Source organism: Branchiostoma belcheri, unplaced genomic scaffold (genome assembly GCF_001625305.1).
Source record: "Branchiostoma belcheri isolate BF01 breed outbred unplaced genomic scaffold, Haploidv18h27 scaffold139, whole genome shotgun sequence".
NCBI lineage: Eukaryota > Metazoa > Chordata > Leptocardii > Amphioxiformes > Branchiostomatidae > Branchiostoma > Branchiostoma belcheri.
In genome coordinates, this window is record NW_017802813.1 from 547,195 (window position 1) to 561,381 (window position 14,187).

General features: G+C 40.9%; 2 protein-coding genes across 2 annotated transcripts in view; one reads left to right on the forward strand and one right to left on the reverse strand.

The window, feature by feature from the left end:
* The window catches only part of LOC109464460 (programmed cell death protein 10-A-like), an 8,189-nt gene extending 1,518 nt beyond the window's left edge, over positions 1–6,671 (forward strand). Inside the window, exons 2-7 of the mRNA XM_019761447.1 lie at positions 1,785–1,838; positions 3,080–3,197; positions 3,955–4,081; positions 4,501–4,591; positions 5,030–5,112; positions 5,584–6,671. Coding sequence (XP_019617006.1) covers positions 1,785–1,838; positions 3,080–3,197; positions 3,955–4,081; positions 4,501–4,591; positions 5,030–5,112; positions 5,584–5,674 — 564 coding nt within the window. The 3' untranslated portion in view covers positions 5,675–6,671. The remainder of the gene's footprint in view (positions 1–1,784; positions 1,839–3,079; positions 3,198–3,954; positions 4,082–4,500; positions 4,592–5,029; positions 5,113–5,583) is intronic.
* LOC109464454 (methylmalonyl-CoA mutase, mitochondrial-like) lies at positions 6,439–14,178 on the reverse strand. The gene is given in 9 exon segments (XM_019761439.1): positions 6,439–8,797; positions 8,800–9,417; positions 9,766–10,515; positions 10,884–10,993; positions 11,435–11,596; positions 12,025–12,199; positions 12,517–12,627; positions 13,314–13,423; positions 13,941–14,178. Coding segments are annotated over 9 exon segments (2,250 nt in total). The 5' UTR covers positions 14,026–14,178; the 3' UTR covers positions 6,439–8,668.
* Positions 14,179–14,187: the final 9 nt, after the last annotated feature.

Sequence of the window (14,187 nt, forward strand, 5' to 3'; positions counted from 1 at the left end):
ATTCAGAGCAGGGTGGAGGAGGGTGCGGCGGCGGGGGGGAGGTCAGGACGGGGGGGGGAAGCTATTGCATTTTGTCTTTTCCAAACACAAATGGAGGTCATTTCCTGCAACTTCAGTTCTACATTTTCTGTACAACTGCAGATGTATAAGGCAGTAGAAAGGTTCAAAATCTGTACTTAATTATCCTCATGTTCAAAAAAATTCTACCCTTAATTTTGAAAAAAATGGGCATAGGTTCCCCGGATGACCCCTAACCGGGGGCCAACGGTGCTTCCACAAGTTCAACAAGTGAAAAATACATGATACAAAATGTACATGTATTTACTATCTGGAACTTGGAGCAATTTATTCCAAAGATGTTAACTGACATTAATATATTAAAAACTAAACCAAATCCTATTTCTCAAACAAATCACATATTGACACAGCTGAACAAATAAAAATGTGATCATGTTTATAAACTCCACTCAAAAACAATTTTTGAGAGACACTCGGGTCACGGTACTAAGCGTGATAATCTCTAATATCTCATCTGATTCTCCCAATAGGGTCTTTACAATGACAGCATCCAACCGCACATACATAGAAACAACAATATTACACAAGAAACCAATTAATTCGGAAAATTTCTCAGTAATGTTTGAAAATTAACCTTACTAAAATATAACTGAATTTTTATTTCAGTTGTAGCCGAAAAAATATTTTTCATGCGTTTAAAGTATCGTTTTAGCACTGTAATATGTACTTATTACATGTATCTATACATTTGGATGCTATCTTGACCTTTGACCATTGTTATTGTGAAAACAGGTCGGCCATGTTGTCTTTCTCGCCGTGAATTTTCGAGCCGTTTTTTCGAGCAAATTTCAACCGTTTTAAACATTTTACGGCCTCAAAAACTCATATAACGAGGAAAACAAGTTGTAGTTGTTATTTTCATGCGTAACATTTCTTCTGGGGATGGATTATTTTTCCGTCGAGCTGCCGAAAACTTAGCGCCATGCCGCAACCATACGATCGGGCGCGGCCGGCCGGCGGGAGTTTTACTTTGTATCGGTGAGCTTTCGCGATGTAAACAAAGACAGTCGGAGTTGTTTACATGAAAATTTTGTTGTGAAACGCCAACGGGGTGTCAGATTTTCTACCAATGACAACGTTTTCTTTGTGGCGTCATGGCGAGATCGACAATTCATCGTCAATTCACCGGATTGTGCCGACAATGGAATTGAATAGCGGCCCGATCCGTGCAATTAGCGCTCGATCCACGCCGCCCGACCGAAGAAAATTGGAATGACGAGCACATTTATCGGGGATAAAATCCCCAATTTTGAAAACCGACCGCTAGCCGCTCGAAATTTTTGGTCGGCCCAAAAAAGGCTAGGGTCGGGGTTTTTTTCATAGGGTCGGTCGGGTAACCGGAAACACAACATTTTTTTTCCTAGGCCCTATCAATATATTTTACACAAATTACTTCAACTCCAGTCCAAACAACAGGACCCATGTGTCCAGTGGCAGTAGACCAATTTCCATTGATATTCATTGCTTGTTTTTTTATACCAGACAAAATGAGACCTAGACTTAAGTTAAAGAGAAAATGAAATCAATATATTGATATCCATACATCATATTTAATATCAACATAAAGGAAAGTATTCTCAATATTCTGACGATATGTTTTAAAGGTTCAAGCAAAAAAAAAATTCCTGAAAACTTAAAAGTTTCTGACAATCTTGAGATCGTGATCGGTTTGTTGTTGTTTATGTTTTGTTGTTGTTGTCCTTCAGGTTCAGAAAAAAGATGCAGCAGCAGCACAGACACTCAGGGCAGCATTTAACAAGGTAAGGAACAACTGGTACCCGTCTTAAGATGAAGGGCATGAAATACCACCTCGTGTACAGAAGAGCACAACATAATTTTCATTAGTTTGCTGATTCTTTTCACTTTAATTTTCAGCCATAGAAGATAAGAACACAGTTTTGAAAGGTCATGTGAAAAAGGTTCTTCTAAAGTGTAAAGATACAGGTTTAGTTTGTTTCCAAACAAATAAGCTCGCAAATCATCATGAATGCAAACAGATCAACTGCTCTATATAAAAAATTTACAAAAGAGCTGTTGAAATGCTGGATACCAAGCATATCTCCTTGTTATGTAAATGTTGCATGAATTTTATGGTTAGTTGAACTGACGTACAAGTGTTTTGAAAAGAAGAAAAGACTAACTAATGTTCCATGGTCCATGACTGTACCTTTTTAGAATTGACCTTTACTTGTAATAGCACGTGAAAAGTGTTTGGCTCACCGATATCTTAATAAGGCATGTTGAACTGCTGAACACAAGTCTATATGGGTGGGGCTTTCAGGTCCAAAGCCAGTATGCAGTGCTAAGTATTATATCAATGGGGCTTGGGGAGATGCCTTTTACATAGGTAATATAAACATTGGCTGTCGCTTGTCTGTGAAGCTAGAGGGCTATTTTAAGAGCTAGCCTGTATACTGGCCATGGCAACAGTCTCACTCCTAGACTAGGGTGGTAATTTTAGCTAGTTTGTACATGTACTAGGTTAATGAAAATGTAACTAGTTAAACTGCTCCTGAACTGGTCTGTATACTGCCTGTGTGGGGATCAGCAAAGCTCAACTGGATTTCATGCTAGCAAAATTATATCTGCAAGCAAAAACAAAGTGGCAGCTTGTTTCAGTTATATTTTGCATGTATCTGTATCTGTATAGCCGGTATAACCGCCCTTTGGCGTAACATACCAGCTTCGCAGGCACGCGGTGCGGCGGCAGCTGGCCATATCACACCAAACGATTGACTAATGTTACTCAATCTTTGCATGTACAATTGCAGGAGTTGTTTAAAGCTTTCTAGTGATGATGCTCCAACTGTGCTTGGTGGAAACGAGTTCCACTTTACAATAGTGTATGTGACACAGACTTTAATTTTGCAATTGTTGCGTTGACCATTTTCAAGCTTAAACATCTAACATGATGGCAGACAATACTTGCATCTCATTCCCACAGGTGCCATGTAAATTCTGTCAGAATGCACAAAATGTATTTTGTTTCTGTTTTTTTCAGGCGGAACGAGAGAACCCAGGCTTGACCCAGGAAGTGATTATGGGAGTCCTACGGGGTCAGGGGTCAGATGTCAATCTGGTAGAAAGCCTCCTAAGGATGTCTGCAGATGATTGTGAAGGTAGTGCTAACATCATTTCTTATTTTAGGCTATACCAGTCCGAAATATGGTCAAAAACATCATGGCCCCCCTCTCACATCATTTTAATGAGCGATCGCTGTTTTTGCTTACACATGTACAAGCAAATTATTTGAAGGCACATGCAAATTATTAGTAGGCAAATACCCCCTTTTTTCTGTACATTTCCCCTTCTTTGGATGAGAAAAAAAGGACTGACTTCTCTGTGAAATATTAGCCTAAGGTTGATCTTAGTTAAAAGTTACCATTGCAAGCACACACATGAGTTAAAAGTTACCGTTGCAAGCACACTCATTATTTTGTGCACAATTCCGGTATAATATATTATTCTGGGAAAGACCTGCATATGCAGGTTAGTGTAGGTAAAATTGGATCTGTACAGGTATGTCTGATGCCTGTACCTAATCTGTACCAGTCCATGTACATGTATACATAATTGCCTTGGTACAGCATTCAAATGAGCCTGTTGAAACGCAATGTTTGCAAATAAGGGTGTGGCTTGAATTGCGTACTTTGTTCTCGCTAGTTTTATTTTTAGGTAATCAATGATGTATGATATAAACATATGATGTAATCAGTAATTGATGTGTATAGTTGAAGTCCAATGGTTTGTATACTATAATGTCCCTGTGCTGCTAACAGTTAACAGTAACTAATTATTACCAGAATAACTGTACTAATGGTAGTTTTGTGAACAGTTGGACTTGGGCTAATTTGGTGATGTTGTTCTTGTTCCCAGAGTACTCTCTGCACCGCCCGGAGAGGGAGTTTGTTCGTCTGAACGACAGGGCGCGGACGCTGAAACAGATCCTCAGTAAAATCCCCGACGAAATCAACGACAGGTCAAAGTTCCTACAAACAATAAAGTAAGGATTCCCATACTTACTATATTTACTGTTGGCTGAAAGAATTCTTTCAACACACTTTTGTATTGAAAACCATTAGAGAATGCTGTAATAAGATATATGTTCAAAGGAATTGGCCTCTAAGAAGCAAAATTACATGAACTGTATTTTCAATCTTTTATTAACATAAACTGATGGATGATTAGTCTGGGAAATACGTTGTGAATAAGTATATCAATAATGTCATAAATTCATAATCATGTATTTGTGTACTCAAAATGGTGCATTTTGATGTTGCTAATGAAATATGATGTCAGAGATGATGTTATATAGAATTGAACAATGCTGAACAACAGTGAAATTTTTAGCATTGTTGTAGTGTTGTTTCAGATTCCTGTTTTTTTTTTCAAAATCTTTAATTTACCTCCTTTCTCTCCCAGGGACATTGCCAGTGCGATTAAGGAACTTTTGGATGCTGTGAACGAAGTCTTTAAAAGTCAACAGAGTCTCCACATACAGGGGCATAAAAAGGTAAGGGGGGCTTCATTATACTTGTGTGTAGGAAGGTTAGTCAAGGCTCATTGTATATGTATTAGGTTCGTGATTGTCATCATTTGTGTGAAGGGTTAAATGATACACGAAAGACACTTGTCTTGAATGCTAAAATGTTTGTCTCAATCTATTTTTGAATCTCTAAACTGTATTAGGATAGTTACAAATTGTTCTTGGTTCTAGTCTACATGTATGTTCTTATCTTCATATCTGGCAACAAATTGTAGGCAGTGTCTTGCTAGAAATTGTCTTTAAAAGTGAACAAAACTAACCAAATGTTAACTTTTGAATTGGGTTAATTTTGTCATAATTAGACTACATATACCATATAGTAGTTGACTCGTCAGTCAACTGTTATCTTGGTTCATTACTTTCTTGACATCAAGGACTTACTTTTCTCCTTGCCTCTTCCTGCAGCAACTTGAGTACCAGAAGAAGGAGTTTGTGAAACACTCGAAGCACTTCAGTGACACCTTGAAGGGTTACTTCAAGGATGGCAGGTATGTGCTTCTTATCCCTCTGACTTGATGCATCTTTTTGCTGTGGGTAATTTTAGTAGTAAAATAAGAAGAAAAAGACAGAAAATAATGTTGTTATAAGACAAGTTATAAGCAAGAAATTCAATTGGTGTGGCCTTACGAGTTGATTTTTGCTAAAAGGTTAAGGTAGTCTGATAGCATTTTGGGGCTGTAGGGGCAGTGGGTTGTTAGTCTACTGAGTCTAGGGCACAGTATTGGAAGGCAGAGCCCATCCCTCTCCTTCCTCCATCTTTTACCTCCCCAACCTAAGTCAGGTACCCATTTTACACCTGGGTGAAGAAAATTGTTTGAAGTGCCTTTCCCAAGGAAACAATGTCTGGAGAGGAACATCAGGAATCGAACCCGTGACCTCTCGATCTCGTGTATGCTAGCCTAGCCACTTGACAACACAAAATGGCTTCCTAACGTTGTGCTGTTGGTTGTGACTTCCAGGGAAGTCAGCGTGTTCCAGAGTGCAAACCGTCTGATCCACCAAACCAACGTCATACTGCTCACCTTCAAAAACATCGTAGGAAGGGCATAGCAACGTGACCCGGGGGCGGATGGCAAAGCATTGTGGGATAAAGTAACTTCCTGTCTGAAATGGAGGCTGTTATCAACCTGCATGACACAACCGGGACTCTACCACTCCATTTGTAGGGGTGGACAGGATATCCCATGCTTCTGTAATCATAAATCCATGCTCGTATGCATTCTTGGCAGAAGGATGAACAAAATACTCCCCCCTCAAGTATTGTACATTTGTCCCTGAAAAAAAATATGCAAAGATGTCTTCATTACTGAAGATTGACTTGTTCCTTCTTACAAATTGTAACACAGATCTGTACATAACCTGAAAACTTTTGTCTCACATGTTTGCACTTTTTCCTGTAGTGTTTAGCAAACCAGAAAAGTGGTGTGGGGGTCACGTGAAACTGCTCCCCCGTGCAGGTTGATAACAAATTGCAACTGAAGTATTGTTTCGCCTTAACATATTAAGTCCACATGGGTGTAGAGTATAGGAAAGCCCACAGAAGTTGTAAATTAATATAGGGTGGACATGATATTGATAGTATATTCTTATGATGTATGTATTCTATGAAAACAAGACTATGCTTGTAGCTTATACATGTACCTCAGTTGTGATTTTATGGGTAGAGAGATCTAGAGGGGTCTGTGAATATGGAATTCCTGTCCATACTTGTAGTTGTATGTTGTTGTCCTAACACACAAAGACTTACTAATACAAAAATATCATATTGTGAATCCGGGAAAAGGGGAGATTTGAAACTTATGTAAGACCCAAGGTTTTTTTTTTTTGAGGAGGCATATGAATTGTTGTGTAAAGTTCTGAATACATGTAAAAAATGTGTACTACTCTGTCCATGTAGTCTGGGTATTTTGCCATCACATCAGCAAACTGTTGTACAGTCTCAATTATTTAATCGGCACATAGTACATGTCATTGTATATGTAGCATTGCCTGTTGAATTGTTGTCATCACCATTTTTTTCCTGTTGTCTTATGCAAAGCTTTTGTATTGTGACACACACACTGCTACAGAAAAAAATCCAGCAAATGTTTTACCACTTGAGAGGTGGATACATGTACATGTATGTCTAAGGTTGAAGGATGTATGTACTCAACATACCTGGTACTGAGAATGTCTTTGTTCTATTAGCTGATTTGTAGTTGTCAATTTTTTTTTTGTTATTTGCTGGATTTGTAAAGACTTCCCCATGTCCACGTGTGGCCTACCATGCTGTATAGGGGGGGTGTCGATATTACACCATTGCTAAAGGAATGCATCAGAGATGTAAATGAGCACTTGGTTAACATTGAATGAGCATTGCTGGACTGTTCTTTCTATTCCCCTTCCATCTTTCTGCTATTTTATCCATATTAAGTTGTCTTTCGTTTTTGTTTGAAAGAAATTTTACTGAAATATATTACACTGTGTCATCCGCAGCGGTTATAACTACATGTAAAAATTACATGTAAAAATTACATGTAAAAATTACATGTTAAGTTACTAGTAATCAACACATGCTCAAGTAAGGATCATTTTGGTTGAATTACCTGTCTTATTTTCTTTTAATCTTTATTCAATTGCATTGACAGTGTGCCCTTATGCAATGTTATGCAGAAAAAGCATGGCTTTTAATTTACCCTGTCAATGTTCTTATAATTGATCCTGAATCTAGGATGCTTGCAAAGTTGTAGAAAGAACATCTTATGAGACGTATGTCCTCACCTTAGTGAAGAAACATTTGGTGTATTACATGACATGTTGGTCTAGTGTGTAAGGTGTCAAAAGCTGTGTTTTTTTTTTCCTTTCTCAATTTGTAGCTGTATCATGGTGCTTGGGGAATGGTAACAAGAAGCAATCTTTTATGTTAAAACAATCAAAACATTTCTTTAAAAGAAAATATTTAAATTTTAAATGTGCAGAATAGGTGAATTCAGACTCGCAAAAACTGCTGGCAACACAGGCTGGTGTGTCATCTGTCAACAATTGAACCTGTTCCTAACTTCTAATAATGTACTGTATTTTGTTATTTTTCGCGGTACTTTTATGTTCATGGTCAGTTCTGTACCAGTAACTTATCATTACTGTTACCAAATCATTTGCCAGTATGAAAATTAATTTCCATTTTCCTCAGACCATAAAATTTATCTACCATGAAGACAAAGTGAATTTAAGTACTTTGTGGTCAGTCATTTGAGTGGATCAAATGTATATCTGGACTAGAGAGGCATTTCAATATTGTTGGAAATGACAGATATGAACCCTGTGATGCCAGCAGTCTTGGTCAGAAGAAGCCTCCTGGGGTCATACAAAGCTGTGCTTCGCTGGTTTTGTCCTTGTCTGTCGCAGTTTCTTTAATAACATTCCAAGAGAACTTTTCTGCTGGAAAATAAACGGGTTGAGAAACACACATTACTTAAAAAGATCATTGCCAACTGTGTAATTGTACTGATTACATGTTAAACTTGTATTTTGTTTGAACACTAATTTGAAAATAAAGGAAAAGGAGACAATTTTCTGTGTTCATTTTCTGTCTAGTTGTCTGGCCAGATATAAGTTATAGTACATACATACACCTACAACAACAAATATGTAATTAATATTTCACTCATATCTTTCACCATGTCTAAAAGATTTATACGTGTATCTTCCATTATCAGGCACATCTGCTCAGGAAATCACAGCAGCAAAATGTTAAGATTAGTTGTTCATGTACGTTTGGCAGCTTTCATCTCCTAGGATCATTGTCAGCACAGATAGAACAAGTTGGCAAAACGTACTGCAAAACCTGTAAAGTATTGTGTATATCACAACATCTCTTTTAAACTTGTATTTGTGTATTTAAGAATGTCATCCCATCTATAGTTTTCAAATGCTGTGTTTGAAAATATATTATCTGTAGTTGCCAAAATTCTGATGCAACAATTACCAAACGACCAATAGAAACCATGATAAATCTGGGTTTTGCACAAGTGCAGTACGTTGTGCTGACATGCATACAGATAGACTCTACAAGGCATGTTGTTTCTTCTTCAGTGATGTCTCGATGTTGTCCAGCACCTCCATGGCTGCGATGGGGATGCGGGTACCGGGGCCGAAGATGCTGGTGATGCCCGCCGCGTACAGATAGTCGTAGTCCTAGTTGGCGGGATCACTCCCCCGCACACCACGATGATGTCCCCGCGTCCCATCTCCTTCAGCTCGTGGATCAGTTCGGGGACCAGGGTCTTGTGTCCGGCAGCGAGCGTGCTCACCCCGACCACGTGGACGTCGGCGTCGACTGCCTGCTGGGCCACCTCCGCGGCCGTCTGGAACAGCGGCCCGATGTCCACATCAAACCCGAGATCTGCGAAACCCGTGGCGATGACCTTTGCCCCCCTGTCGTGGCCGTCTTGGCCGACCTTTGCGACCAGGATTCGTGGCCGCCGCCCTTCAGCGGACATGAACCCCTCCACTCTCCGCATGGCATTTTGGATTTCTTCCGATTCACCAAACTCCGACTTGTACGCACCACTCACCATGCGGTCGCTGGCAACGTGGCGGCCGAACACGGATGCCATGGCGTCCGAGATCTCCCCGACGGTACAACGAACGCGGGCTGCGTCCACGGCCAGGGAAAGCATGTTGCCATCTCCCTCAGCCCCCCGTCTGATGGCTTCCAGTGCAGCTTCTGCCTTACTGTTGTCTCGTGATGCCTTCAGCTGGCGTAGCTTCTCCATCTGGGCCTCCCGTACAGCAGTGTTGTCTATGGACAGTACCTACATTTGTACGGACAAAAGTCACAAGACATGTATTTCTTCAAAATCAAAAGCATGCACAACACTACTTTTCTTAATCTCCATGTGTATCAAATAGGCAGAGCAGTATCCGATATGCCATTGGCTGGTGAAAATAAGATGCAAGTCACATTGTTCCCTCTATGCCAGTCTACTTTTAAGTCAATTACATTTTCTGATGACCATTATCATTCAATTTTGACCAAAATAATGAACAAAATGTTTTTGGCAGGCCTAGAATAAAGACACATATGTGCACAAAAAAGCAACCGGTAGTTTCAAATGCTGAAAATCTTTTCAAATGTGCTGGTACGTTAATGAACTTGTTACCTCAACAGTTTCCTCCTTCTCCAGTCTGTACTTGTTGACCCCCACGATGACTTCCTGTCCTGAGTCGATCCGAGCCTGCCGTCTCGCTGCACATTCCTCGATCCTCAACTTCGGCATTCCCTCCGCCACCGCTCGAGCCATCCCTCCCATCTCCTCTACCTCGTTAATCACACCCAACGCTGCTTCGTAAACCTCATCAGTGAGAGATTCCATCATGTAGGACCCTCCCCAAGGGTCGGCCACGTTAGGGATGCCTGTTTCTTCCTGCAGGATGATCTGGGTGTTGCGGGCAATGCGGGCACTTGTAACGGTGGGCAGCCCCAGGGCTTCATCGAATGAGTTGGTGTGTAGAGACTGCGTGCCTCCGAAGACGGCGGACATGGCCTCTATGGTCGTCCTCATGATGTTGTTGTAGGGGTCCTGCTCGGTGAGAGACCATCCGGAGGTCTGCGAGTGAGCGCGCAGCATCAGAGACTTCTCCTTCTTCGCTCCAAACTTCTCCTTCATGAGGTGAGCCCACAGCCGCCGCGCCGCCCGCATCTTGGCAATCTCCAGATAGAAGTTCATGCCGATCCCCCAGAAGAAGGAGAGGCGGGGAGCGAACTTGTCGATGTCGAGCCCGGCCTTCAGACCCGTGCGGCAGTACTCCAGCCCGTCCGCGATGGTGAAGGCGAGCTCCAGGATGGCGTCTGCCCCGGCCTCTTGCATGTGGTACCCAGAGATGGAGATGGAGTTGAACTTGGGCATGTTCTGTTTGAAAGAGGTGTAGATTTCTTTGGTATGAATACAGTACAACTGGGTGCAACACACTCAACTCAACACACTAAATACAAAGCAAACATGTAACTGTAAGTATATTATACGAATATAGATTAATAGCAATTAGAAATAAACAAAGGTTTCCATGTACACTGAGACTGAAGCTTTTGGTATCTGTAAAAATAATTTGGACATAAATATTTGAAAGTTGTCTGCCATGGCCAGATTTGGATTTGTCAGGACATGATGCCACATTTATAGTAGATGTAGTTGGTAAGTGACTAAAGTAAGTAAGTAGTACCGGTAGTTCAGGAACTTGGCTGACACCCAGACATTAGCAGTAACAGTGTAACACTCACCTGTGAGGTATACTCAAAGATGTCACCGATGAGTCTCATAGAGGGATCAGGTGGGTAGATGTAGGTGTTTCTCACCATAAACTCCTTCAGAATGTCATTCTGTATGGTCCCTATTGAAAAAAAAAAATCATACTTCATAATATTCATTACGGAAAAAGAAAACTATTATTCAGCTTTCAGTGAATTTTCCTCATTTGTAAATGGAATGTTCCTAACCTGTGAGTTGGGAGGGACTAACACCCTGCTCCTCCCCTGCAAAGTTTGTGAATGGAACATTCCTAACCTGTGAGTTGGGAGGGACTGACACCCTGCTCCTCCCCTGCAAAGTTTGTGAATGGAACATTCCTAACCTGTGAGTTGGGAGGGACTGACACCCTGCTCCTCCCCTGCAAAGTTTGTGAATGGAACATTCCTAACCTGTGAGTTGGGAGGGACTGACACCCTGCTCCTCCCCTGCAAAGTTTGTGAATGGAACATTCCTAACCTGTAAGTTGGGAGGGACTGACACCCTGCTCCTCCCCTGCAAAGTTTGTGAATGGAACATTCCTAACCTGTGAGTTGGGAGGGACTCACACCCTGTTCCTCCCCTGCTCCAATGAACATGGCCATGACCGGGATGACAGCCCCGTTCATCGTCATGGAAACGGACATCTTCTCCAGTGGGATTCCGTCAAACAGGGCCTTCATGTCCTCCACACTGTCAACTGCAACACCTGTGCAGAAAGATGGGTTACTTGTAATTATTTTTTCTTACAAACACCAGTAAGTACAATGTTAGTTTTGATGTCTGCAATTTTCTACAATCAACCCTTCCTAGACGTATTATATCTGTTACTATCAAGGGTAATCATAAGAAGACAAATGTTGAAAGTATGAGAGTGCAGAACCCTTGTTTCCTGTTTAGTCCAATCTGTTTGATTATATCAAGGTCCTTGATTATATGGATGACATCCTCTGTGTACCTCAAAATTGATGTATTCTGAGAAAAAAAAGGAGACAAAAAAGTTTGATTTTGAAATCTAAGTAGTCAAGATGGTTGTACAAATGACTGAGAACTTATTCATTTCTGGAAACAGATGAAAATTGATGCCATCCATATAATCTGATCAGTGTGCCCTTTCACATACTAGTAGTATCATACCTGCCATCCCGACATCCCCGTGCACCCTGGGATTGTCCGAGTCGTAGCCTCGATGTGTGGCCAGGTCAAAGGCCACACTCAGGCCCTGCTGACCAGCCTTGATGTTCTCCTTGTAGAACTTGTTACTCTCTTCAACCGTACTGAAACCTGCGTACTGACGGATGGTCCACGGTCGCTAGGCAACACAAAAAAACAATGTATTTGTCTTCTGCATGGTGTTGACATATTGCTTTTAATAGCCTGAAAATAACAGCAAACGACTGTAACTTCTATTCTAATGTTTTATGTTGATGAAGGTTAGACATCTAGGAAGAACATTACATACTGTAATACAAAATAAATAAAGCAACTAAACAAAGTCTCTGAGGAGATAGCATTTATCAGTGACTGAGTCTAGAGAGATTTTAGTTTAGATTTAGAAGACATTAAATCTCAAAGTAGAGACTAGGTAGTGTAGTTTTGTAAGTAGACATAATATTAAGAGATACTTACCCCAGTGTACATGGTGGGATATGGTCCTCTGGTGAAGGGGTATTTTCCTGGGATCTCATGTTCAATATTGGCTGTGTCCTTCTTGGTATAAAGTGGCTTTACATCAATACCCTGTGGGGAAAAAAGATTTCAAAGGCTAACTAAACATTTACAAGTGTTATTTGCTTTTATTATTTTTTTTGCCTACAACAAAGTGATTGGTTTATTTCTCTCCATCACAGTTTCTCAGATTTATAATGGCACACATTGTTGGTACTGAATTATACAGAGCGTGAAACAATTGGTTAAAATTGATTGAATCAAATGATGTTATCTAACTTTTTATTTACAACTCTAATACATAGCATATGGGTAAACATGTGACAGTGGGGTTCTAAGTGCTACTGACTGACTTGTCTGATGGGTCCTGGACCTTTTGGCCTAGCGGTTATGGCATTGGGGTTGTGAGCTAGTGGCCTGGGTTTGATTCTCAGGAGACCCCTTTGTGTTTTGATGTGTTTCTTTACTGTTGCCCCAGATTCTTAAGATTCTTATATTTATTATAAGGGTACACTGACCTCAGGTGTGAGTGAGTGAGTGAGTGAGTGAGTGAGTGAGTGAGTGAGTGAGTGCGTGCGTGAGTGAGTGAGTGAGTGACACTGACCTCAGGTGTGAGTGTGTGAGTGAGTGAGTGAGTGAGTGAGTGAGTGAGTGAGTGAGTGAGTGAGTGAGTGAGTGAGTGAGTGAGTGAGAGTAAGTGAGTGACACTGACCTCAGGTGTGAGTGAGTGAGTGAGAGTGAGTGAGTGAGACACTGACCTCAGGTGTGTGCCATGTCAGTTTCTCAGCTGGATCTGCCCCACGGAGCTGCTTCTTGGCCAGCTGGGCCCACTCCTCATCCAGCGGCTCTCTATGGAGGAGCCGGGTACCTGGTATGAGATGAGTAAACATACACCAGTTATTTCCTCAAAAACTTTTTGACATTAATAAGTTCAACACATTTAGATATCAATATGCGAACACTTTATGAAATTCAGATTCAGAACGATTATAGACACCTAGCTAATAAATAACTATTTATACAACAAGGATCAGAACAAAGTTATTCAACATTTACTTATTGGAGTTTATTGGTTTATTATTGACTTCTGAAGTTCTGTGGGTCAACGTTATAAAAATTTATTTGGCTATGCAAATTATGTACACTTCCATCATTTTCATTGTTCTGTTCTGCGTCCTAAGAAAATCGTATTCTGCTTCCAAATTCTGAAAATCATTCTTCTCTGCACTTTAAAATGTCCCTGAACACAAACGCGTTTAGAGGAACGTAACTTTGCTGTGCGCCCCCAAAATTATGGACTGACTGCATACGCATGTGAGAACGCCCCCCTCCCCACCAAACAACAACAAGTTACGGGGAAAGCAAACTAAACCAGTTTCTCTTACCTGTAACGCAGACAGCTGGACGGCTGGCATTCACACAAAGCCTGTGAACAAGACTCGGCCTTGTCAGCGCCAAAATGGACGACATTCTGCCGGTGGAAACAGCAGAAAAACAAAGTTACCCTTCCAGATGATCTGTGACCTCGTTGTGTTTTCGTCACATGTCCACAACTTATGATGATGTCATAATACATTTAACTTGCCGTTTAGACTGATATTCCCTAAAGTAAGCTACTGTATGATGCATTTA